Consider the following 24,744-nt stretch of genomic DNA (forward strand, 5'->3'; position numbering starts at 1 on the left):
CTTGAGGAGGAGTTTAGGAATGACTTTCTTAGGTGTGAACATGAAAATAACGCTAGTTTCGTCAACCTTGGGGAAAAGACTCCTTCCCAAGTCATCTCCCAGGCATTGTGCACACCTCGTTATTGAAGGACGGATTAAGCTTGCAAAGGGAGAAGACAATTGTTCTATAGATCTCACTTCTATCAACTGGAAAGGGATTGTCTTTATAAAGGAAACATCTCAAGAGCATAAAGCATGTTGACTGAGCATAGAGGTTTGAGGTCTTTAGTTTTTTTCTCAGTGTTGCTTTGCTCCTAAAATTCAGGGAGAATCCAACATTGCATTTCAAACTACTCAGTCTTTTCTGTTTAACTTGGAAACTCAAATCCATAAGAGGTTGCACTGCTGATAAATATGATGATGATGAATTTCATCTGAACTCCCAACCGAGTGTATGTCTCTTAAAGATATTTTTCTCTCTGCCTCGTCAATTTCTCACAGTGTCCAGGCTGCTTTTCTGGGGAAACTACACAATACTTGATCTGACTTAAGTTGATGCTCGCATGATATTTTTATCGTAAAGGTTGGAAACAGTAGTGCATAGAAGGAATAAAAAGTCAAAGAAGCTAATTGAGCAAACTTCCCTGCTTAATTGCTACAGAGTGTATTTGGTTCCAAGGCTAGCCAGACACCTGGCAGCAGAAAGAATAAAGCTGGTTTCACCCCAGGGCTTGCCATCCCCTTGCTGGTCTACCCGTGAAAACAGGCAAAATAGCAAAATAACTGACTCCAAGTTTCTTATTCCCAGCCTCATTTCCCACTAAGGGACAGAGAGAGATCTCTCAAGGCCACTCCTCTGACATAAGGTCAAGGTGAATCACTGACTGTCATTCCATTCAGATTTCCTTCCAACTGGCATGTTCCCCTCATACAAACAGTGACAATTAACGAATAATTATTGCAAAGATGGTACAGTGCTCAAAAAAATAGTGAAGAATCGCCACTTCAAAACATGCCACCACCTTCACAGTGACATTTAAGTCATGCATTTGTTTTGTTTATGGGTGATTTGTTGAGGTTGGCATTCTTGTTTTCTAATAACTCTCCATATGTTCTCTTCTAGTGCTAGGGAAGGCACTCTAACTTAACAATTAAAAGCACAGGCTTTGGGATCAAACTGGGGCACAAATTCTAACTCTGCAACCTAATAGAAAGTGCTAGGCAGCTGTCTTTCCCACACAGCTGAAATGATGATAATAAACAAGCACATAAACTAGCCTGCCAATTAGGTTAATATTGATACCCTGACTCTTCAAGGACATTTGATTTTATGATTTGAATAGTATGACAGGATGCAAGTCATGCCTCAGAAACAGACTTGGCTTTATAGCCATTTTTCTTCACAACCATCCATCTATCTGTTGTGCATTTGTGGAGGACAGAACAGGAGCTAACCTTTTAATAATGCTCGTAAGTGTGTGGGTTGACTGGGTGGTTTTGCTGATTTGGGCCAGGATTTCGTGATCGTGGCTGATCTAGTTCCTGTGACTGGCATGCGGACTGGGAGCTAGTTGATCTAGAATGGCCTCACTTGTATATGTGGTGGTTGTTCTTGGCTCCCAGCTGGGGCAGTGGGGATAACTGGACCGTGTGTGCCTCTTCCTCAAGCAGGCTAGCTCTGGGTTGGTCATAGGAGGTCACAGGCTCCAAGAGCAACAAGAAAGTAAGCCACAGGGCGCAAGAATTTTACAAGTCTGTTTTTGATTTTCTAAAATAGGTACAAGGCCAATTTAGATTCAAAGCATGGAGAGAGACGCTACTTTATGGGGGAAGAGCTACAAAGGTTTTGGCTATTTTTGCAACCTACCCGTGCCTTTTGATCATCACTTTAATACTTTCTCTTTCAAGTCAACCTGGTGCATCATATTAGGAAATCCTTGACCTAATTCTATCTGCTTTTTTCCCTCTACTCCACCAGGTTTCCTCTGGGTCCATTCAGGAAAGTGTGAAAGACCGAGTGATTGACTCAAGACTGCAGCTGCTTATCACTAAGCCAGGACTCTTCACATGCATAGCTACTAACAAGCACGGAGAGAAATTTAGCACTGCAAAGGCTGCGGCCACCATTAGCATAGCAGGTAAGATGGATTTTCGTAATTGCATTGCTCTGGGAGAAGGGAGAGTTGGCACTATTCCACACAACATTTGGGGGGAAATCTGTTTTCTTACTCCAGTCCCCTCTGGGCTATTTCTCCTCCTTGGGGACATTCCAGAGGTTGATCTAGATCATTGACAATGGGAGATTTATCACCTCGAAAATGAAATCCTCAAATACCTGTCCTAGTGATGGGTAACAGCTTCCAGGAGTTCATTTCTCTCTTTTTGCCCCCTCCCTTTCTTGTCTTTCCTCTCGCCCTCCTTCCTTCTTTTCCTGTTTTACCTTTTCTTTCTTTCCTTTCCTTCCTCCTCCTCTCTCTCTCTTCCCACCCCCCCCCTCTTTTTTTTTCTTTCATAGAGCCAATCACACTTTCCAGGGCTCTCAAAGAGTAAGTTGGCAGATATTTAACATGGTTGTGCCAATTTCTGCATGGCTATTTCTTGAGGGCATTTTTACTTATGAGTATTTGATCTACTTTGTGGCCTTTCCTTCTCCTGTTTCATGAAAGTGATAGCAAGACTTACAGGTGTTTTCAAGGAAAAGAGCTGACATATGGATTTCTAGAATATTTGTGTTGAGTTATAAAGGTTTATTTTTAAAATATAAATGCCCCAAAGGCTTCTGAGAACATTTGTGGGATTCCTAGAGATGGAAATAATCCCTGTATCAGGAAATGCCAGGCATGTTACACTCAGAATGTGTCTACTGCCCAAGGGTCAGCAGAGATGCTTGGCCTCACATGTAAGGCAGGCACTGGCAGAACCTGTGCCCAGGGCCAGCTCCCCAGATCCTGCTATTTCTTATGGCTGTGCCACTTCTTTGATCTTCCACGATGGGGAACTTGCTAGTAATGTTTGGGATTTTAACATGAGGGGAATAGAGACCACAGAGAACTATACAGGGAGAAATGGACAAGGCTGGCCTTCTAAAGCATGCCTGTGAAGTAAGAAGATTCAAGGATTCCTTCTGCCTTCTTCTCCAGGGATATATCTGCTTGTAGTACCTTGATATAGCATATCAGTTATTTTAGAATTTTCACTGATGGGAAATGATTTCTGCCAGAGAATGGTGAGAATTCTAAAAGTACATTCAATTCAATTTAACAAGTAAAAAGGAAACAATTATTGTTATATATAGTACCTTGTTCATAAAATACTCTTGCATGCATTTATTAACTACTCGATCCAGGCCATCATTAGGTAGAATACAGGATGCACACTTACGTAACAAATGGGATAATTAACAATAGGGTGCCTGCCTCCAAGGGACTCTCAATCTAGAAAGGAAGTCAGTTACCCATATACATTATGGCACAGACCATGTTCTATTGCAGAAGCATAAACAGAGTATAAGAGCAGAACGAGAGAGAGAGAGAGAGAGAGAGAGAGAGAGAGAGAGAGAGAGAGAGAGAGAGAGTTTAAGTGTGGGAAAGAGCAACCACTTAAGCAGGAGACAGAAGCACGAGACAGAAAGGTTAAACTGTGTTCAGGAAACGGCAAGTGGATTGGCAGGCTCAGAGCATGATGGAGACTGGGAGTGAGGTGGAGAATGGGAAGAAAGGTTTGAAATGTGGGCTCTGGCCAAGTTGTGAACAGCCCGAGTAGGTTAAACGTGTTCTTCAATCAGTGGGAAGTCATCTAATTATTTTAGAGGAAGGAGACCAGCGATATGGTCAGATATATCCGTTGTCAAGTTAACAGATGTTGGGTGGAAAAGAGTAGGAGGCACGTGTGCAAGTAGGAGGCTATTCCAGAGTCTAGAAGAATAACGAAGGTCTGAACAACACCTGCAGGACTTGGGGCAGGGAAGACAGATACAGGAGACCTGTCAGGATAAAACCATAGGAGCTAAATGCTAGAATGTAGCAGTGGAGTAGAATGCGTTAAGATGTGACAGCTTGAGGAAAGTGTCTAAGACAAATAATAATGGATAAAAAAAAATTTAAAAACAAGACCATGAGGAGGTCCAGGAGATAAGAATTAAAATTTTTGATGCATTTGAATAACCTGGGATTATACTAGTCTATCTTATGTTTTATTTGATATTTGATCTAAAACCAATGTTAAATAAATACCTATTTATAGTATCTATCCACCCTGGAGAGAGAATGAGAGAGAGAGACTGAGAGAGAGAGAGAGACAGAGAGAGAGAGAGAGAGAGAGAGAGAGAGAGAGAGAGAGAGAGAGAGAGAGACATTTACATATGAATACTCAAATCAAATAAAATAAACGGATTTAATCCAGTTTAACCTATACCTCCACAGGGTAGAAGAGAAAAATTAATGTTGCTAATCTTGAGATAATTATTCAGTCTTTCACATACTCACTCCTTGCCAGGGCTCTTCCTTCCCTTCTTCCTGCCTCTCCCTAGACAGCAGGGGAAAAGGGACTTGGATACATGCTGTGGCGTCCTCTGGAACAAACCCCTACCCCATTCTCTGGTGAAATCTACAGCTGGAGAACTCGTGATCTCATCTCTTGGCTTTGTTAGGACCCAGAGGATCCCCCTGGCTGGCTCGACACCTTTGAGGCTTTGAGGCTCCTCCTGTAGCAGCACAGTCCTCTACGTCTCAGTCACATCCTTCATCAAGCCCCTCTCTAGAGTCTACTTCGCAACCTCGGCATCGAGGTCACCCTGTCTCTCCCTACGAAGGCGGGCCTGCTGAATTCCAAGTCAGCTCCTTCCTCATCTGGAGCCTGAAGTAACTTCTGGATCACATTCATGTTATATAAAATCCAAGAGAGTCAGCCTGATTGACCCAGCTCTGCTGTCTACCCACCCATGTCATGCTACCATTTTTACACAAACGTGGCCATCCCATGTCAGAACAAGGGATCCCTATAACGTTCCCTGCTTCTAGTTCCAAATAAGTCAGGAAAACTCCCTCTGCTTTGGCTTTTTCCTTAATTTATACCGCCCTTCTAGGATTTCGGTCAGAGAAAGGAATCTATAAAATGTATGTGTGAATTCTTAATTCCTCTACCTTCCTCCTTTCCACCACATACCAAGCTGGAGGGACTCCCGTTTAGTGTAGCAACCTTCAGAGCCTATCATCATAAATACAAAGATGAGGGTGAAGGCAATGCTAGGGCAATAAAGAAGGAGAACCTAATATAATGGGTATATCTACATCACACCAAGGCAGATTCATTGCATGGACATGATCTTCAAATGCTGAAATGACTACAGAGCATGACTGCTACCATCTTGTATACAGCAACATCACCCCTGCATCCCTGACCTAGCTCTAAGGAGAGCCTGATCCAACTCCATTAATTAGTGGAATATACCAACAGAGGAGACTGTAATACTAAAAAATTAATGATATCTGCTGGTGGTAAAAAGAGCCTTAAGTTATGGCAAGCAGCAGAGAAAGGCAGGGTCTCAGGATGGAGGGAGAAGTGGTCTTAGGCATCAGTACTGAGTGAGGATGGAGGCAATCAGCAATGGTAGCCTGGGGGGAAATAGCAGAAGTATCTGCATGAGGAAAAAGATTGTGGAAATGCATGGATTGGCACACAGCAGCAGAGAGGACTAGAAATCTCCTAGAGCAGCAGAATTGAAAGCAGATGAGAAGCAGTGACCTAAGTAGGGGTAACAGTCATCTAGACTGTAACCAGCAAGGACCTGACTGTAGCCAATGGGCCTGGCAATGCATACTTAGCAAGTGTTAGGTGCTGTAACCGATGTGAACCCTTCTGCACATGGGGAGAAAAATGTGACTAAAATGAGTGAAGAGGGACTCCCTTAAGGAGCTAATTCATAAAAAAAAACGACACGATCTTTCTGTTCATCCCCTGATCTGTTTTTCCTGTTGGGTCCCACTGACTATGAGGCTTGAAGCTCCCCTACCTTTCCTAAAATTTCCCCAGGCAGATCTAATGAGAGTGTCTCATGAGTGCAAGGGGATAGGACTCTGAACCCCAGGAGACATCTGCCATTTTCTCTTCCTCTCCTCGGCCCATTCTTTTTAGTTATATCTGCTAGATGCCTCATGATGATCCCAGTGCCATCGCTGAAAACTACCTCTCAATCCTGGGGTGCTCCCTGAGGCAATATTCCAGGAAAGTGAGGCCACGTTGGTGAAAAACAGATCCACGGAGCCACTTAATTCAGAATCATTTTAAAGAAGCATGGTCTTATGCTCCCCAGACCTCCTGGCGCTTGGATACGGCATCTGCTTTCTGCATTCCTGCTTTCAGCCCCCCTCCTTTGGCCTCAGAGGTGCAGAGCTTTGAGTCAGACATGGTGACTCCTTTGGACTCTCTGGCAATGCTTCCTCGCCCAAACTCTCCTTGCTCTCATGTCAGCCATCCCCATCCTCCCCTAGTGTTCTGTAGTCAACGGCCTCCTTTGTCACATTCTCTGTGTTTCACTTTGAAGCTTTTACTCCATCTGTTTATTTACTCATCCCAGCAGGAAAACTGGGAATGGAAAAATCTGATCTGGTGCTCAGGACTATGTCTAATGATATTTCTAGCGCGTGAAGGGAAACAAAAAAATAAAGATCAGCCTTCATTTTCCCAAAACTCTTCCATGTGTATGTCCAAATCCTTATGTGTTGTTCGAGAAATGTGATAGACTTCTTTCTGACTCATTTACATTTGCTGTTAGTCATCAAACGAAGTCAGGAGAACTTTTGGAACCTCTCCCTACGAACCAGGAAGTTGCATTTCCTTCCAGCCACAACCTTGAAAGGCTCAAGTTACAATTTAAAATCACCAGGATGCTGGGTATTTGGCCAGGTGCCTTCTCTTTGTCATTAGAACCCTCGGCCCAAGACAGCGACCAACAAGACAGCCCATGATCCCTGTAATCAGCATCATTCTGAGCCAGGTGCCACGAAAATAGGCACAGGTACTATTTCTACCAAACATTTAAAGAAGAATTATCACCGATGCTTCTCACACTCCCAAAAACTGAAGAGGGAGAAATGCTACAAGACTCATTTTACAAGGCCAGCATTACCCTGACACCAAAGTCAGATTAAAGGATACAACAAGGAAACCACAGACCACTTTCCCTGATGAATACGGATGCAAAAATTCTTAGCGAAATATTAGCAAGTGAAATTCAGTAGCATATTAAAAAGAGCACTTATCAGGGTGCTCCGTCGGTTGGGCATCCGACTCTTGATGTCGGCTCAGGTCATGATCCTAGGATTGTGGGATCGAGCTCCACATCAGTCTCTGTGCTGAGCATGGAGCCTGCTTAATATTCTCTCTCTCCCTCTGCCCCTCTCCCCTGCTTGCTCTCTCTCTCTGTCTCTCCAAAATAAAATACAAAAACAAAAAAAGGCACTCATCATGACCAAGTGGGATTGATCCCTAGGATGCAGGGATGGTCCAACATATGCAATTAAATAAATGTGATACGCCACATTTATGGAAAGATAAAAACCCTATGATCATCTGAATAGATGCAGAAATGCATTTGAAAAAGTGCAATATCCTTTCATGATAAAAATGCTCAACGAACTAGATATAGAAGGAACATACCTCAACACAATAAAAGCCATCTATGGCAAACCCACAGCCATCATACTCAATGGTGAGAGGTTGAAAGCTTTTCCTCTAAAATCAGGAACAAGACAAGGGTACCCACTATCACCACGTCTATTCAACATAGTACTAGAAGTCCTAGCTAGAGCAGTTAGGCAATGAAAAAAAATAAAAGGCATCCAAATTGAAAAGGAAGAAGAGGGGCACCTGGGTGGTTCAGTCTGTTAAGCGTCCAACTTTGGCTCAGGTCATGATCTCACAGTTCACAAGTTTAAGCCCTACATTGGGCTCTGTGATGACAACTCAGAGCCTGGAGCCTGCTTCAGATTCTCTGTCTCCCTCTCTCCCTGCCCTCCCCCACTTATACTCTGTCTTTGTCTCTCTGTCTCTGTCTCTCTCTCAAAAATAAATAAAACACTTTTAAAATTTAAAAAAAGAAAAGGAAGAAGTAAAATTATCTGTCTGTAGATGACAGGATCTTACATAGTGAAAATCCTAGACTCCACCAAAAAACCATTAGAACTAATCAACAAGTCCAGTAAAGTTGCAGCATACAAATCAACATATAGAAATCAGATGTATTTTTATACACTAACAACAAAACATCTGAGAAAGAAAAGAAAATCCTCCCATTTACAATGACATCAAAAATAATAAAACACTTAGCAATAAGTTTCACTGAGAAAGTAAAAGATCTGAATGCTGAAAACCAAAAGATTTTGATGAAAGAAATTTAAGACAAAAATGAAAAGATATCCTATTTCATGAATCAGAAGAATTAACATTGTTAAAATGTCCATATCACTCAAAGTAAGCTACAGATTCAATGCAATACCTATTGACATTCCCATGGCATTTTTCACAGAAATAGAACAAACAATCCTAAAATTTGTATGGGATCACAAAAGATCATGAACAGCCAAAGCAATCCTGAGAAAGAACAACGAAGCTGGAGACATCACATTTCCTGATTTCAAACTATATTACAAAGCTATAAAATTCAAAATACTATGAAATTGGCATAAAAACAGACACAGACCAATGGACTTAAGAGCCCAGAAATAAACTCCCATGTATATAGTCAATTAATTTACTACAAAGGAGCCAAGAATACACAATGGGGGAAGAACAGTCTTTTCAATAAATGGTACTGGGAAAACCGGATAACCATACAAAAGAATGAAACTGGACCCCTACCTTATACCACACACAAAAAGCAACTCAAAATTGATTAAAGTCCTAAACATAAGACCTGAAAAAAAACATAAGCAGTAAGCTCTTTGACATCAGTCTTGGTGATGTCTTTTTGGATATATGTCACCAAAAGTACAAGCAAAAAAAAAAATGATCAAAAATAAACCAATGGGATTACATCAAACTAAAAGGCTTCTGCACAACAAAGGAAGCCATCAACAAAATGGCTTCCTATGAAATGGGAGAAAATATTCTCAAATCACGTATCTGAGAAGGGGTTAATATCCAAAATATATAAAGAGCTCATACAACTCAAGAGCAAAAGACAAACAATTCCATTTTAAAAAAATGGGCAATGGGTCTGAACATTTTCCTAAAGAAGACATATAGATGGCAAACAGGTACATGAAGAGGTGCTCAACATCACTAATCATCAGGGAAATGCAAATCAAAATCACAATGAGGTATTACCTCATACCTATTAGAATCACTATCCCAAAAAAGATGAGAGTTAATAAGTTTTGGCAAGGATGTGGAGAAAAGAAAACCCTTGTGCACTGTTGGTGGGAACGTAAATTGGTTCAGCCACTATGGAAAACAGAATGGAAGGTTCTCAAGAAATTAAAAATAGAGGTAACATGTGATCCGGCAACTCCACTACTGGGTATCCATCCAAAGGAAAAAAACCAGGACATGGAAGAGGTATCTGCATTCTCGTAGTTGTTGCACCATTATTCACAGTATATCGAAACAGTAGATACCAGTTACAAGATATGGAAGCAACCTAAGCTTCTGTCAACAAATGGATAAGGAACATATATACATATATATAATATCTTATCATGTATCTTCTAGTATCTCATATACATATATACATACAATGGGATACTATGCAGCCATGATAAAGAAGGAAATCTGGCTATTTGTGACAACATGAATGTAACTTGAGGGCATTATGCTAAGTGATGGAAGTCAGAGAAAGACATATATATCACTAATATGTGGAATCTGAAAAAGTCTAACTCATAGAAACAGAGAATACAGTGGTAGTTACTCCATGCTGGGTGGTGGAGGGAAACAGATGTTGGTCAAAGGGTACACACTTCCAGTTATGAGATGAATAAGTTCTGGGAATAAGTTCTGGGAATAAGTGATTATAGTTAATAATACTGTATTATACTGAAAGTTGCTATGAGAATAGATCTTAAATGTCCTCACCACAAAAAAGAAATGGTAATTATGTGACAGAATGGAGGTGTTAGCTAATGCTAAGATGGTAATCATTTTGCATTATATAAGTATATACCTTAAACTTAACATCATATGTCAATTATATCTCCATAAAGCTGGCAAAAAAATAGACCCGGGGTGCAGGGGAGGAAAAGCTTGTGTTTTCCATTCTCAGTGGCATCAACAGGTCCCTCCTGTAAGACTGAGGTTCCGAGTTCTGTCTATCTTTAGCCAGCCTGAGAGTATAGGAATGAGTCTGTGTTCCCATCCCTCCTCTAATATAAGCCACTCATTCTAATCCCCACCATTTGCAATGCCCCTTCTTTGGACTGACCTCAGGGTCTGGGGTTTCCAGTCACTCAATTTAAAACTCAAATAAATATATGTAGCATATCCAAAAATAGGCATAGGGAGAAATACGATGTGGTAGTATTGGAGTTCCCCACGCCCACAACGGACCACATATTTTTTGACTCTGTATTTTAGGAGTTGATGTTTCACACTATTACCGAAAAAAAAAAAAAAAGGAAGTTTGAAATATTTTCACAATGGATATAGCTAACTGAATGTACTAACTACCATGGATCATGGTCTCTCTCATGTCTTATAGTCACATTCCCGTGTCCCTGCAATGTTCTTCCCAATAAAGAGACACATGGTGATGAGTAGGGGCGCATGACCACCTCTATCACTCAGTGCTTCATCCAGGATAGGTAGAGTGCTCTTACCAACAAAACAGACACTGCGCCCTCGTGCTTGGTGGTGGCTATCTGGTTTCAAACTGATTAAAGGTGTTTGTTTTTGTTTGAAATGAAAGGGAAAAGAATATACGAGTAACAGCCAGTAGCCACACTAAATTGCTACCAGCTGTCCTGCAGTTAGGCATAAGGGGCGAGCATTCTTTTTACAATTGGGCAGCTTTCTCATATTAAAGTTTACTGTGTGTTTTAGAAGACAGCCAAAATTTTACTGACTTTTCCAGATAAATTTAAGGATACTGAACATATTGACAACTGTTGGAAATTTTGGGAATTTAAAAAAATCTAGTTTTGAAATCAAAGCACTTATTTATAATTACAACGTTCTTGGAATCCCCGCCTGCTCCCCACCCTCCCCCCAAAACAAAATGTGACTGGGGGAATATCTGTTAGAAACACATGGAAGGCCCTCTGATTCTCTTAATATTCTCAAGACAACCAAGCATCCTTAAATGAGTTTCATTTTTCTTTCCTTGCTTGTCCACAAAATAGAAGCCTATCTAAGCTGAGTACCTCCTCCCAAGTAGTATGGCTGGGTTCTCTTTGGCACTGACTGGCACATCTTCACAGTATTGAATCCTCCTTTCATATCTCAAATTGAGGGCTCTTTCATATACATAACCTTGGCCTCTGGTATTTCAACAGGTTTCTCTGCTCAGCTGCTATTAGAACCTGCCTTTACCCCTCCAAATTATATCCCATTTTCTCTAGAAGAATTTCCTGATGTCTCCTTTCCTCTTTTCTATCTGCCCAGTGGCAGAGTGGTCCTGTGGTTTGGGTCCCGTGGGTGCTTTATATAGGCTGGTCTGTCATCTTCAGGCTTGATACAAAGTCCCTTGGTGGCTAGGAATTTAAAGCTGCCTGGGCTGATAATGGCTGAGGTGGACCCAGCCTGAAAAGGATAGTTCCTGGAGACCCTGTTTGCTCTTCATCTCCTCCAAATATGCCTGTTAATGCAGTGTCTGGCATCCTAACTGAAGAGAACTTTCCAGAAACTTAGGAATTAGAGATATCAAAGCTATTTCTTGCAAATCTTAAGATTAAAATGTACTAACTTTTGTTTCTTTTCCCCTTTAATGTGATTTCCTGTGGGGCCTTCCTTTCCTGTTAATAGAATGGAGGTAAGATATCTCTGTCACATCATGTTTTGTTGTGATTTTTTGTTTGCCATTTATTGCTATTTGCCAAATACTGTAATCTTTCAGAAACTTTCTAATGAAGATTGGTAAAGTCTATTGAATACTTACTATGTATGCATCAGACACTGTGCTAAGAACTTTACATGCATTATTTAAATTTATCCTGGGGCACATGGGTGGCTCAGTTGGTTGAGCGTCTGATCTCAGCTCAGAGCATGATCTCATTGCTCATGGGTTCAACCCCTGCATCAAGCTCTGTGCTGACAGCTCAGAGCCTGAAGCCTGCTTCGGATTCTGTGTCCCCCTCTCTCTGCCTCTCCTCCCATCACACTCTGTCTCTGTCTCTCAAAAATAAAATAAACATTAAAATATTAAATTTATCCTCAGGACTTCCCTATGAAATAGGTACTATTATTACTCCTAGCGTACAGAATAGGAACTAAGAGAGTTTCTTTGAAGTGGAGAGTTCCAGTGACTTATACAAATAGTAAGTGACAGGCTTGGAAATTGAACCCAGAACAGACTTCCCAATTTCCACTCATAGTTTTATCCTGTAGATAAGAAAGTATCACCTTGTAATATAATCTTTTGCAACTTACAGTGTTTTATTTTCAGTAAAATTGATGGACTTTCATAAAACTCTGAAGTGTCATAACTTTTCATCTAATTTTACAAGCAGCAAAACTGAAATTCAGAATTATCAATTAATAATACTGATAATTATAATACATGTGTTGTGGTGACATTTATGATCACCACTTTTTTTCATATTAACATTTCAGTGACTTTGTAGGCCAAGACCTCTGAGTATTCCTATTCTTTAATAGAAGGAACCTGATACACTAGGAGCTGTCCAGACCACACAGCTGGCCAACTATAAAGCTGTCAATCTGAGCTCAGGTAGACAGACTCAAGAACTTAGACTGGTAACTACTCTACTAACCCAGATAGCACAGTTACTGAGCAGGACCTAGAACTCCAACCACTGATTCTAATTCCATGGAATAAAATAAGTCATTGCATTAGAAAACTTGGTTAGTTCTCAATCTTGTGCCAATTCATGCAGTTTTGATGCATTCATTGCCTTATCACAGTTCTAAGAGATAGTCCTGTCCCCAAGGATTCTACAGTGAAACTGAGTATCTACTGAACAGATATACAACATAAATGTGGTAAAAGTTAAATTAAAACACGGGCTACCAAGAAAAGAGATGCCATCTTTCCTTCACATGCCATTCATTCCTCCTGTCCTTCCTATGCATTTTTATTTATTTATTTTTAATGTTTATTTATTTTTGAGAGAGAGAGACAGAGCACGAGCAGGGGAGGGGCAGAGAGAGAGGGAAACAGAGAATCTGAAGCAGGCTCCAGGCTCTGAGCTGTCAGCACAGAGCCCGACACGGGGCTCAAACGCACCAACCGTGAGATCATGACTTAAGCCGAAGTCAAACGCTCAACCAACTGAGCCACCCAGGCGTCCCTTCCTATACATTTTTAAACCACTCACTCTATTTCTGACATTATATTGGAATGCAGAAAAACAAAACGACTTGTATGTATTCACTGCCCCCAAGGAATTTACATTTTACTAGGGGTGTACGTGCACACACAAAGATTAATTACAAGACAACATAATAATGGAAGCATGAACGAATTCCAAGGACTCAAGGACAGAAATAAATCATTCAAATGCAAGTAAATGCAAATGAAAAATTTAAAGCTAAAGAAAAAGTCCATACTATTTTTCACCTGTGGTAACGTAAGCAATCTCGAACTGCTGGTAGAGGGAAAACTGCTATAACCTCCCTAGAGAGCATTTGGCAGTTTTTATTAAGAACCTTAAGACGGCTGTAGCTATTGATTGGATAAACCCACTTTTAGCAATCTATTTTAAGAAAATAATAAGTGTATGAGCAACAAAATTGAAAACAGTATTATATTTGTTAGTGAAATTTATGAGTAATGTATTTACCAATAAGGGAAACTGTTGTGATTAAAAACCATGCTTTTGAAAAACTATAATAGAACAGGTAAATGTTTATAATATCAGGCTAAGTAAAAATGCAGGATATAGGAGTGCCTGGGCAGCTCAATCTATTGAGCGTCAGACTCTTGATTTCGGCTCAGGTCATGACCTCATGGTCGGTGAGATCAAGCCCCACATCGGCTGTCAGCATGGAGCCTGCTTGCAATTCTCTCTCCCTCTCTCTCTGCCCCATGCACATGCGTGCACCCTCTCTCTCTCAAAATAAATTTTTTTAAATGCAGGATACAAAAATATATTTACAGGATGATTCTAAATATACTTACACTGTATATACAACTATATATTATGTACATACACTATATACAGTATATGTAACACTATATATGCTTATGTATTTACTGATTATAACTGATATATGTACAAATATGTAAAATACACAGTGTTTATATATTTGGCGAATATAACTAATTTTCAAATTTTTAATTAAAAACTTTTTCTTCTTTACATCATCGTTCCTCACATCTTTATTTTACACAAAAACTAGGCATGAATTTCAGTCCAGAGAACTACAAGAGGTGTTTTTCAGAGGACATCATGTCCTTCTTGAGGACACTGGATATGGCATTTCAGCAAAAGGACATTTGATCTATGTCACAGAGCAGGGGTTGGCAAATGTCTTCCATAAAGGCCCAGATATTAAATATATTTGGCTTTGTGGCCACACAGTCTCTATTGCAACTGCTCAGCTCTGCTGCTGCAGGGTAAAAAGCGCCGTGGGTGACTCATAAATGGTTGAACATGGCTCTGTTCCCAAAAAATGCTACTTATGGATACTGCAATTTGAATTTCATGTAATTTTCACTTCTTTTGATTTTTTTCACTTAAAAATGTCAACACCATTCTTAGCTCACAGGCAGTATAAAAACAGGCAGTAGGCAGAATTTGATCTGTGGATTCTATTTGCTGACCCCCACCTTAGAGAATCAATTATATACAAAGATACTAGGCAGGAAAGAATAAAAATTATTCCAGTTTGCTTTGGACAGTGGAAGGGGTATTGAACCCACCATCACACTTTTAGGAAAGTGCAGTTGCTACATAAGGGAACATTTGCAGGGCAGTTCCGCCTTATCCACAGGTGATATGTTCCAAGACCCCCCCCCCCCCAGTTGACACCTGAAACACAGAAAGGCCTGAACCCTACATGTACTATGGTTTTTTCCTGTATATACACACCTGTGGTAAAGTTTAATTTCTAAATTAGGCGTAGTAAGAGATTAACAACAGTAATCATATGACAGAACAATGATAACGATATACTGTTAACGAAAGTTGTGAATGTGGCCTCTCAGACTATCTTATTTGCCGCACTCACCTGTCCTGTGATGCTGTGAGAGGACAAAATGCTTAGGAGAGGAGTCAAAAAGAGGTGAGTGACGCAGGTGTGAAAGCGTGGTGTGACCTGTGACCCTCTGCTGCTGCGTCAGCAGGAGCATCTGCCTCTGGCCCTTGGCTGACCACAGGTATGAAACCAGACAAGCAAAACCGCGGATAAGGAGGAAACGCTGCCCCAGAGGAGAGCTCTCAGCCGTGCCCGCCCAGGGAGGGTGGAGAAACGTGCGAGAGTTTCCACTGGAGGAGCGGGGCCGCCTTAACCCAAAGTAGCCTCAGCTGGCCCTCTGGAGGTGCCCCCGGGGCAAAGTAATGTGTGTTCAAAGGGAGAAGAGGTCTCCTTCGTAGAAACTGCAAGATCGCATTTAAAAGTGCTCTATCCATTCCTTGATTTCTCTTCCTGTTGCTTCATTGTTGGTGAACAGGTAAGGGCATTAAGGAAGCTACTCCTGAAATCATTGCTGCACTATATGCTAATTTGGATGCAAATTTTAAAAAGTAAAATAAAAAAAAAATGCCCTACTGGATGTGATTCCTCTCTGTTAAACCGGAGAGAAATAAAAGGTGTAGTGAGGCTCCTTTAAGTGTTCAGTTTGACCAAGCAGAGTTGTGTGTTTTAAGTTAAAGGAGGGACCTGAGATCATATATCCATTGCTGTCTCTGAAAAGAAAAAACTTCACAGAAAGGGAGGTCAGCCAGGTTTCATTTGTCAAGAGGCAAGAGAGGGACTGGCTCCACGTGCAACGTGAACCAGCATTTTTGGAGCTTGTCCGGCAGACCATTCCAAAATAACCAGCATTCTGTGAACAGATCCCTGTGACCTCTGCCCACTGTTCGTAGGACAGACAGGACCCGCTGCCTTCGGGGTTGCTCCATTTGTAGTCCCCAGAGCTGTGAGCAGGGAAACACAACTTCAGTTGAACAGGGAGGGGTCTCGTCATTTGCAAAAGAGAGCGGAAGATACCCGTGGAGATTTTTTGCATTCATCTTGTCCCCCAGTTTTTGCCGTGAGCTCCTGTTAAAACGTTTAAGTGATAGGGTTAGGAGGATGAGGAACAATGGCCCCACGTGCCTCCGGCTCTTGCCTCTAAAATTTGATCACCAGAAAAAACTACAGGTTTATGAGTCTGCAAAAGAGAGTGGAAAAAGAAAAGTTGTTTAAACTCTGAAACTCTGGGCAGTCTCTGTATACGTGTATGTGTATATATCATTATACATAACATATATGTATTTGGTCCTGTATATCCTTGACCTTGTACAGCTAATCCTAGCATAGATGTATTTCCAAAGCTAAGTCTTTAATGCCCCTAGGAACATCACAGAGGCACAGATAATTAGTAAGAACCATATATGTTGTATTGTATGGTTTTTTTTCCCAGCAGGCAAAGGGTTTTCACAGGTTAGTTCTCTGCAAGCTGGTAGAAAGAACCAAAATGACAACCAAGATCTCATTTCTATTCAATACGTATTCTGCTGTTTTTTTCTTTTTTCTTTCACATTATGTAACTAATAAATAAATGAGGACTCAATACTATCAGACCAACTGAGGTTGTTTCAAAGATTTTTCTTGGCTTTTATTAAGACAGCCAGCAGAAATGCACACAAAGAGATTGCTTATTAATTGCCAGTAATCCTCATTTCTGGGGCTATTTTATTAATTTTTCTTTTGTATACCTTTTCTGTTTGTTTGGGTTTTTTTGCTTATATAGTTAAAGGAAAAAGCATGAATTTTTTAATTCAAAAACTACCTATGGAAAAATAAAGAGAGTCATTCAATGGTTAATACGTGATGGCAGAACCTGGATGAATAATGCTCAGCCAAGAAACACTAGGGGAAATATCTAACTTTTACATGACATGGTTTTTGTTTTAAATGAAAAGAATCCCGCCTGCTTTTATCTATCCCCCAAGGTATTATACCAAGGTATTATATTAATATGTGAGACCATTTGGTAAACCAGTTTGAAGTATTTCTGGGTATTAGATATTATTCTTCAGTTTCTTAGAGCCCAGCATCCTTGCTTCTCTTGAACTTTCTTAGTGTTACCATAGGCCAAGTTTCCTTGGGTGTTAGCTCAACCTTATCTGGCCCAAGTTTTCATGAGAGTTTTCTGTTTTCTTATTCAAGGCCTTTATTTAAAAATATTTTTTAGGGGCGCCTGGGTGGCTCAGTCAGTTGAGCGGCCGACTTCGGCTCAGGTCATGATCTCGCGTCCGTGAGTTCGAGCCCTGCGCTGGGCTCTGTGCTGACAGCTCAGAGCCTGGAGCCTGTTTCAGATTCTGTGTCTCCCTCTCTCTGACCCTCCCCTGTTCATGCTCTGTCTCTCTCTGTCTCAAAAATAAATAAACGTTAAAAAAATTTTTTTAATAAATAAATAAAAATAAAAATATTTTTTAAATAATTAGTTATTTTTGAGAGAGGGAAACAAAGCATGAGTGGGGGAAGGGCAGAGAGACAGACAGAGGCAGACACAGAATCTGAAACAGGCTCCAGGCTCTGAGCTGTCAGCACAGAGCTGAATGTGGGGCTTGAACTCAGGAGTGGGGAGATCATGACCTGAGATGAGGTCAGATGCTCAATCAACTGAGTCATCCAGGCACCCCAGGCCTTCACTTTTAAAATGAACTACGAACTAGAAGTAATGCAATAAAATCATGCTGGCTAATTAGTAAAAGGCTAGTATGAATTAGAGAAAGATTCTATATTATAAAACATTATTTCAAAGTATAATATTTCTTGAAAGTTCACTGTTTTACCTGAATGAGCTGTATACCATTTAATAGATTTTCTTTAAACACTAGTCAATGATGGTTTCTAATCAGTATCAATTGTTTGAATTCAAATGGGGTCTCTTCACAATTTAAAAAATTTCCCTAGGGGCGCCTGGGTGGCTCAGTCAGTTAAGCCACTGACTTCAGCTCAGGTCATGATCTCGCGGTCCATGAGTTCAAGTCCCACATCAGGCTCTGTGCTGACAGCTCAGAGCCTGGAGCCTGTTTCAGATTCTGTGTCTCCCTCTCTCTGACCCTCCCCCATTCATGCTCTGTCTCTCTCTGTCTCAAAAATAAATAAACGTTAAAAAAAAAGTTTTAAAAATTTCCCACAAATTCCAACTTAATTTTCTTAAAATCCTTTATATAAAGATAATGAAATGTGAAGTTCCAACAGCTGTACAAATCTAAATGAGAATACAACTCAGTTTTTTGTCATTGTTAACAATATAGATCTGATGGAAAGCCTAAGAACATGTTGAGACCGTCACAGTGTCTATATATAATAAGTGCTCAATAAATATGTGACGGGGGAGTATAGGAGTTATTATCTTAATTCCCAGCATTCCGCTAGGGGGCAGTGGATGAGTGCAGAGAGTACCAGCAGTATTTTTCCATTCTGCCTATTATTCTCCTCAGTTGTTACAGCAGATAAGCTTTTAACCTTATTTTTGTGCTAGCTCTATAGAATTTAGATTTTTTCTTCATATATTACCCATTAACACACAATCTGAGTTCCAAATAATTCCTTACATCACTCAACAAATTAGAACCTTGGGGCTCTGGGTGATCAGATGACTCTCCCCAAATCATGTGAAGAGAAAATAGCAAAGCTAAAGATGCTACTTAGCTGCTTTGAAAGCCATATCCAAGCTTCCTCCTCCCTATGTGGCTTTCTTTTTCTTCTTTTTTTTTTTTTAACGTTTTTTATTTATTTTTGGGACAGAGAGAGACAGAGCATGAACGGGGGAGGGGCAGAGAAAGAGGGAGACACAGAATCAGAAACAGGCTCCAGGCTATCAGCCCAGAGCCCGACGCGGGGCTCGAACCCACGGACCGCGAGATCGTGACCTGGCTTAAGTCCGACGCCTAACCGACTGCGCCACCCAGGCGCCCCATTTCTTTTTCTTCTTTAATGAAATGCTGGGAAGATGTCTGAGTGAGAGGATCTGAGGATAGAAGGTGTTGCAAAGATGCATGTGTTCCACAAAATTCAGGTATTTAATAGTCATAACACATAAACCTATGTTCAAAAACCTGGCTCACCACAATTATTATGCTTAATCATTTGTTAATCATCACAATGAATATGTTTTTAAGATGTCTTTTACTCGCTTAAATCAGCTCCATTTGTAAGAAGCATATGAGGTGGCTTACCTAAGAGTAGTTAAGTTCTATTTATAGTGTAAATAATAAAAACACTCAAATCTATTCAGTCCTTGATAGTTCTCAAAGCTGTCCACATCCATTTTCACATACAACCCTATAATAGCCCTCTGGAGTAGCTGGAGGTGATATAATTACAGCTGGAAATGAAAACAGTATTCAGACAGAACATTTCAGCCAATTTGCTAGTACAATCTTCTCCTATTTCTGTGATGCAGAGGTGGAAATCAAAAAAAAAAAATGGACTGAAGGCTAAGAAACACCATGTGATTGGGTACGTTGTTCATTTCTTCTTTCAGTAAATTACAGAAAGATAACAAAGGCTACTGCGCCCAGTACAGAGGGGAGGTATGTAATGCTGTCCTGGCCAGAGACGCTCTTGTTTTCTTCAACAACTCCTATGCACACCCTGAGGAGGCCCAAGAACTACTGGTTCACACGGCCTGGAATGAACTGAAAGCAGTGAGCCCGTTTTGCCGGCCAGCTGCTGAGGCTTTGCTGTGTAACCACATCTTCCAAGAATGCAACCCTGGAGCAGTACCTACTCCTACACCCATTTGCAGGTAAAATAAAAGAAGAAAGAAATGGGAAAATTCTTTTGATTGCAAACAGGAAGAGTTTTCAAAAGAAGTTGTCATGTGCAACAATAAAGGCAAAAGGTGGCTTTTGCCCAAAATAGAAGGTAATTAATTGGACAGAATTCCTACCATCTAACTCCCTGATGACCTCCTATAATACAAGGACTCTAAGGTTCTAGAAAATGTCATAAAAGGTACAATATTCTCTTATACTTGCTATTTTTCATATTGTTGTCATATTCATAAATATCCCTACTTTCTACGAAATAAATATATACAACCTGAACAAACATGGACCTCATGAGTAAGCTAAGACAGTGAAGAGAAAATGTCCGTTTCAAATGTTTCAGCATTATTTGCCAATGAATAGGAGATCTTGGTGAGCATTTCAGAATATTATTTTATATCATATGTATATTATTTTAAAATACATTCCACCCAATCCTCTTACTGAAGTACTAACACCCTTTCTCATGGTGGGGGGGAGGGGTTGTAATAAATAGTTATTTCTTTAAAACCCCCATACTCTTTAAACATGGAAATTCATAAATCCATATTTGATAGGATTATCTTTGCCTTTATTTACTTCTTATGGAGAAATGATAGGAAGCAATCTGGCTTTTGAGCCAAATAGAATACTATTTTCAAACACTATTTGTACTTCTTTCTAGACACACGTGACCTTGGCTAACCAGTTTCCTCATCTGTAAAAGAGAGAGGATTAAAAGATCAGTTGAACCCATGGTATATGTTAGAAATGGACACTGTTTGCTTTTGAAGAAAACACATGAAAACTACCAACACAGCACATTTCCACCTCTGTTTTGATAAAACCAGGCCATTATTTTTAGCTTTTGCATATGATTGCATCATCATATATCCAACTACCTGGTAGAGATCTCTGTTATTTATCTCTCATGCTCACTATCATTTATATCATAGAAAATCTTTCTGTTTCTTAAGTTCTCAATTTCGATTCATCTCTTGTTCAGCTAGAGTAAATGATTTTTAGAAGATTACATGTAAACATTTTTCACCATAATGTTGTGATCGTGTGTGTGTGTGTGTGTGTGTGTGTGTGTGTGTGTGTGTGTATTTCTCACTGACTATTTAGGTCTTATGTTACATTCAGTTTTCCTCAAAATCTTGTGCACTCTAATTGTTTTTTGGCTGTGTTGTAATGAAGAACATATAGGGCAATACTGAATTTTGTTCCTTTGTAGGGAATATTTTTCTCTTGGCAAATGGTAGGAGGATTCTTTTTTAATCTTTGAGATTCACAATATTTGTCAAATTCATCTGGGAGTAATTCTTTTTTCATTATTTTCTTTCCTATAATTAATACAAAAATAACGGATAATGTACCTTAATTATCAGGTTTACCTCCTTCTTGTCCTAACAATGTTTTCTTTTAGTATATCTTTGAGTATTTTCCATTTTTTATGTGCTCTAGTTTTCTTATTGGGAAACATTATCCGAACTCTGGGTTTCTTCCTGGCTCTTCCGTCTCAGCTGTCTCCTCATACATCACTTTCACTGTTCATGCATTCTGTCTGCATTCAGTTTGGACTTGTAAAGTTTTCCTCTGTTACTTGTTCAATGTCTTACAGTGACATTTCTTTACTGATTTTAATGACAATTTTACTTTTGGTGTTGATTTCACTTCTTTGTGGTCTTTATTTTCTTCAGTTAACTTAGTTTTCAGTTTATTTTCCATTTCATCCTGATTTTTTTCCTTGCAAAAGACTCTTCTATAGGGGTCATCTTTAATACATGGCAACGGAAGCAAAACAAAACAAACAAACCTTTCTCTAATGCGTTCTTCCGATTAGAATGAAAAATAGCTTTCCAGGGTATTTGCTTCCTGCACATGATGTCGGCTGTGGAGTTTCTTTCACCTGCCCCCTACTGATTTTTGCACAGTTTAACTGTGCTGTATGAATGCAGAAAGTTGTGTTTGTGTGATCCCAGAGTGGAGGGGCCAAGGCATAAGCAGAAGCAAGCTAAGTAATTCTCCTCTGGTTTTTCAGGCTCTCCTCTGGTTTTCAGAGGCTTGAAAGCCTCACTGCTCTCCCTTCCACTGCGGACACATCAAGAATTCAAAATCCTATTGTTGTTCTCATGACTCCTATTGTACCCTATCACAGTCATCTGCAAAGCCCTTTCATTCCACACATGTTCAGTTGGCCCTTACTGACAGGTGGTTGCCCAGAAAAGTGGCAGTGTAGGCATGACTATTTTAAAAAGACACCATTATGACACAGATATGTATATGCACACACATACATACACAACCACAAATTCCTTCCTCGCTGAATCCTTTAGCTATTGAATGAACAACATTGCTATTATCTCTAATTTCTTTAATAATCTCTAATTTCCTTTTATTTTTAATCTAAAATGTCTCACTTTGGAGTTAACCAGGTTTCTCCTATGTAGTCTTATCCTATTTTTTATAAGATAAGCTTGAATAAGTATTAATGCACAAAATTATAATTAGTATAACTAGTCTTTCTTCAGTCTCTTCACTTACAATAAAACACATGAATGAACATAACATTTCATATTCAAGTAGACATTACCCTGACTTTCTCAGATGGAAGCAAATGCGGAAATGGGATAGGGGGTGGCTTCTCCAAGGCCAGGGTGGATAGGACCCATATGCCCTCCTGTAACCTGCCAGGAAGGTGATGTCTTCTGTTCTGATGGGCAAAGCATTCAGACAGGCCAACTGTGCCCCTCAGTCCCTGCCCATTAGCCCTGAGATTACAGGAGAATCTCTCAGGCTAGACACTGATTGACAATGACCTATGACTTTTATTATGTGTATTTTTTAAACTCAACGCACCTTGTTTCTGTGCCTTTGTATTTATTTTACTATGAATATGAGGGAATGCATATCAGGGATTCCTTTTGAGCTTAAAAATTCTTTTCCCCCTCAGTAGTGTTAGCTACACTATGAAAACCAAACAAGACAGCATTTCGTCTCAGGGATATACACTATATTTCATAAAGTTTCACATTATTTACAATAAAGGATCCTTTAAAAATGCTTTTGCAAGAGCAGACAATGTACTGTGATGATATTTTTGAAAATACAGAATCTAGGCTCTGCCACAAATTTGGCTTTAACATGTTATGACTCATCAAGTTTTGTTCTCCCTAAAATATTTTAGAGAATACTGCCTGGCAGTAAAGGAGCTCTTCTGTGCAAAAGAATGGCTGGCAATGGAAGAGAAGACTCACAGAGGACTCTACAGATCTGGGATGCACCTGCTCCCCGTGCCAGAATGCACCAAACTCCCCAGCATGCACTGGGACCCCACGGCCTGCACCAGACTGCCATATTTAGGTAACAGAGTTCTCTCAATACTTTAGAGGTTACGACAAATTTACTATTTTGAAGAAACTAAGTTGTGAGCTTAAATCTCCTAATATTTCTAAGCATTTCTAACTTATTTTTTGAGTTCTGCCCTTTTTAGAGACCTAATCACAGAATCCTACTGTCCACCCTAATTGCACAGGTCAGCATAAGAGTTTACTCCATTTGGTTCAAAAAGAAATTAAAGAGCACTTTTAACGGCTGCTTAAGATCTTATTTCATAAGGGGATCTTATGAAAGCTTGTAACGGTTTTTGGAATGTGCAGAGAATGGCTAAGAAACCTCATATTATGTCAGATGAGTGGAATAAAAGAATAAAGTCCTCCTTCTTAGCCAACGAAGCAGATTTCTAAGCATGCAAAAATAAGCCACATGGTTGAAAGTGCTGATCTCACAAAACAAAGCTGAATCGCTGCATGTTGTTTAATGAACTTCGTTTGTAAAGAGCTATGTTGTTAGCCCTAACAGCTGGTTTAATTTCAATGACACAATCCTTTCTCATTCGAATGCAAAGCATGTTGACCAGTTGTATGCTGAAAAACTGAAAGAGAACTTGCATTTCTTAGCACTCTCTCACAGAATATGTGAGATATCTGGATGCTCATTTAAAACAAATTTTTATCCTTTCCCCCTCAGATTATAAAAAAGAAAACTTAACAAGTAAGTAATTTTGTTTGTGCCCTTGAACCCTTATGTGTATGTAACTGGATTCGTGCATGCGTATTTACACTCCTACTACATGATGTCCAGAACAGGATGTACGTCCCTTCTCAAAGGCTGTTTTCCTCTGCTTCCTGGGGTAAAACATGAAGGAAGATCATCAGAGATCTCAGCTTACAGCTTCCAATTAGGCCATGAAGAGCAGCATATTTAGTGAATGATACAAATGAGATCCCCTACCCCAAGGTTATAACTTGCTTTATCCTTTCAATGGCCACAAAATAAGCAACTGAAAATGCCACCTTCTGATTTTGCATTCTTGATTTTTATACCATCTAATTATTTACAGATGAAAACAAGTATTTATTTCTTCATTGAGCCGATTCATGATCTTCATTTGTGACAAGAGATCTTTCCTTAGGAAGATATGTTTTTTAAGACATCTGATTTCCAGTATGAAGTTTACAGGGTCAAATCAAATGTTTGGGTTTTTTTTTTTTAATGTTTAATTTTTCAGAGAGAGAGACAGAGCACAGGCAGAGAGAGAGAGAGGGAGACACAGACTCGGAGGCAGGCTCCAGGCTCTAAACTGTCAGCATAGAGCCTGATGTGGGGCTTGAACCCATGA

General features: G+C 39.9%; 2 protein-coding genes across 4 annotated transcripts in view; one reads left to right on the forward strand and one right to left on the reverse strand.

Annotated features, from left to right (window-relative positions):
- SVEP1 (sushi, von Willebrand factor type A, EGF and pentraxin domain containing 1) overlaps positions 1 to 24,744 on the reverse strand; it is a 351,417-nt gene that overhangs the window by 321,197 nt on the left and 5,476 nt on the right. The gene's annotated exons all lie outside the window — the stretch shown is intronic.
- The window catches only part of MUSK (muscle associated receptor tyrosine kinase), a 97,300-nt gene that overhangs the window by 57,140 nt on the left and 15,416 nt on the right, over positions 1 to 24,744 (forward strand). For 2 of the 3 annotated variants that reach the window (XM_045043477.1, XM_011288501.3), the window contains 4 exons: positions 1,958 to 2,117; positions 10,081 to 10,087; positions 19,796 to 20,059; positions 23,251 to 23,426. In XM_045043477.1, coding sequence (XP_044899412.1) covers positions 1,958 to 2,117; positions 10,081 to 10,087; positions 19,796 to 20,059; positions 23,251 to 23,426 — 607 coding nt within the window. Of the gene's footprint in view, positions 1 to 1,957; positions 2,118 to 10,080; positions 10,088 to 19,795; positions 20,060 to 23,250; positions 23,427 to 24,092; positions 24,117 to 24,744 lie in introns of all 3 variants that reach the window. The other variant, XM_045043476.1, reaches the window with a different exon arrangement.

The sequence above is a fragment of the Felis catus genome, chromosome D4 (genome assembly GCF_018350175.1).
Source record: "Felis catus isolate Fca126 chromosome D4, F.catus_Fca126_mat1.0, whole genome shotgun sequence".
Taxonomy (NCBI): domain Eukaryota; kingdom Metazoa; phylum Chordata; class Mammalia; order Carnivora; family Felidae; genus Felis; species Felis catus.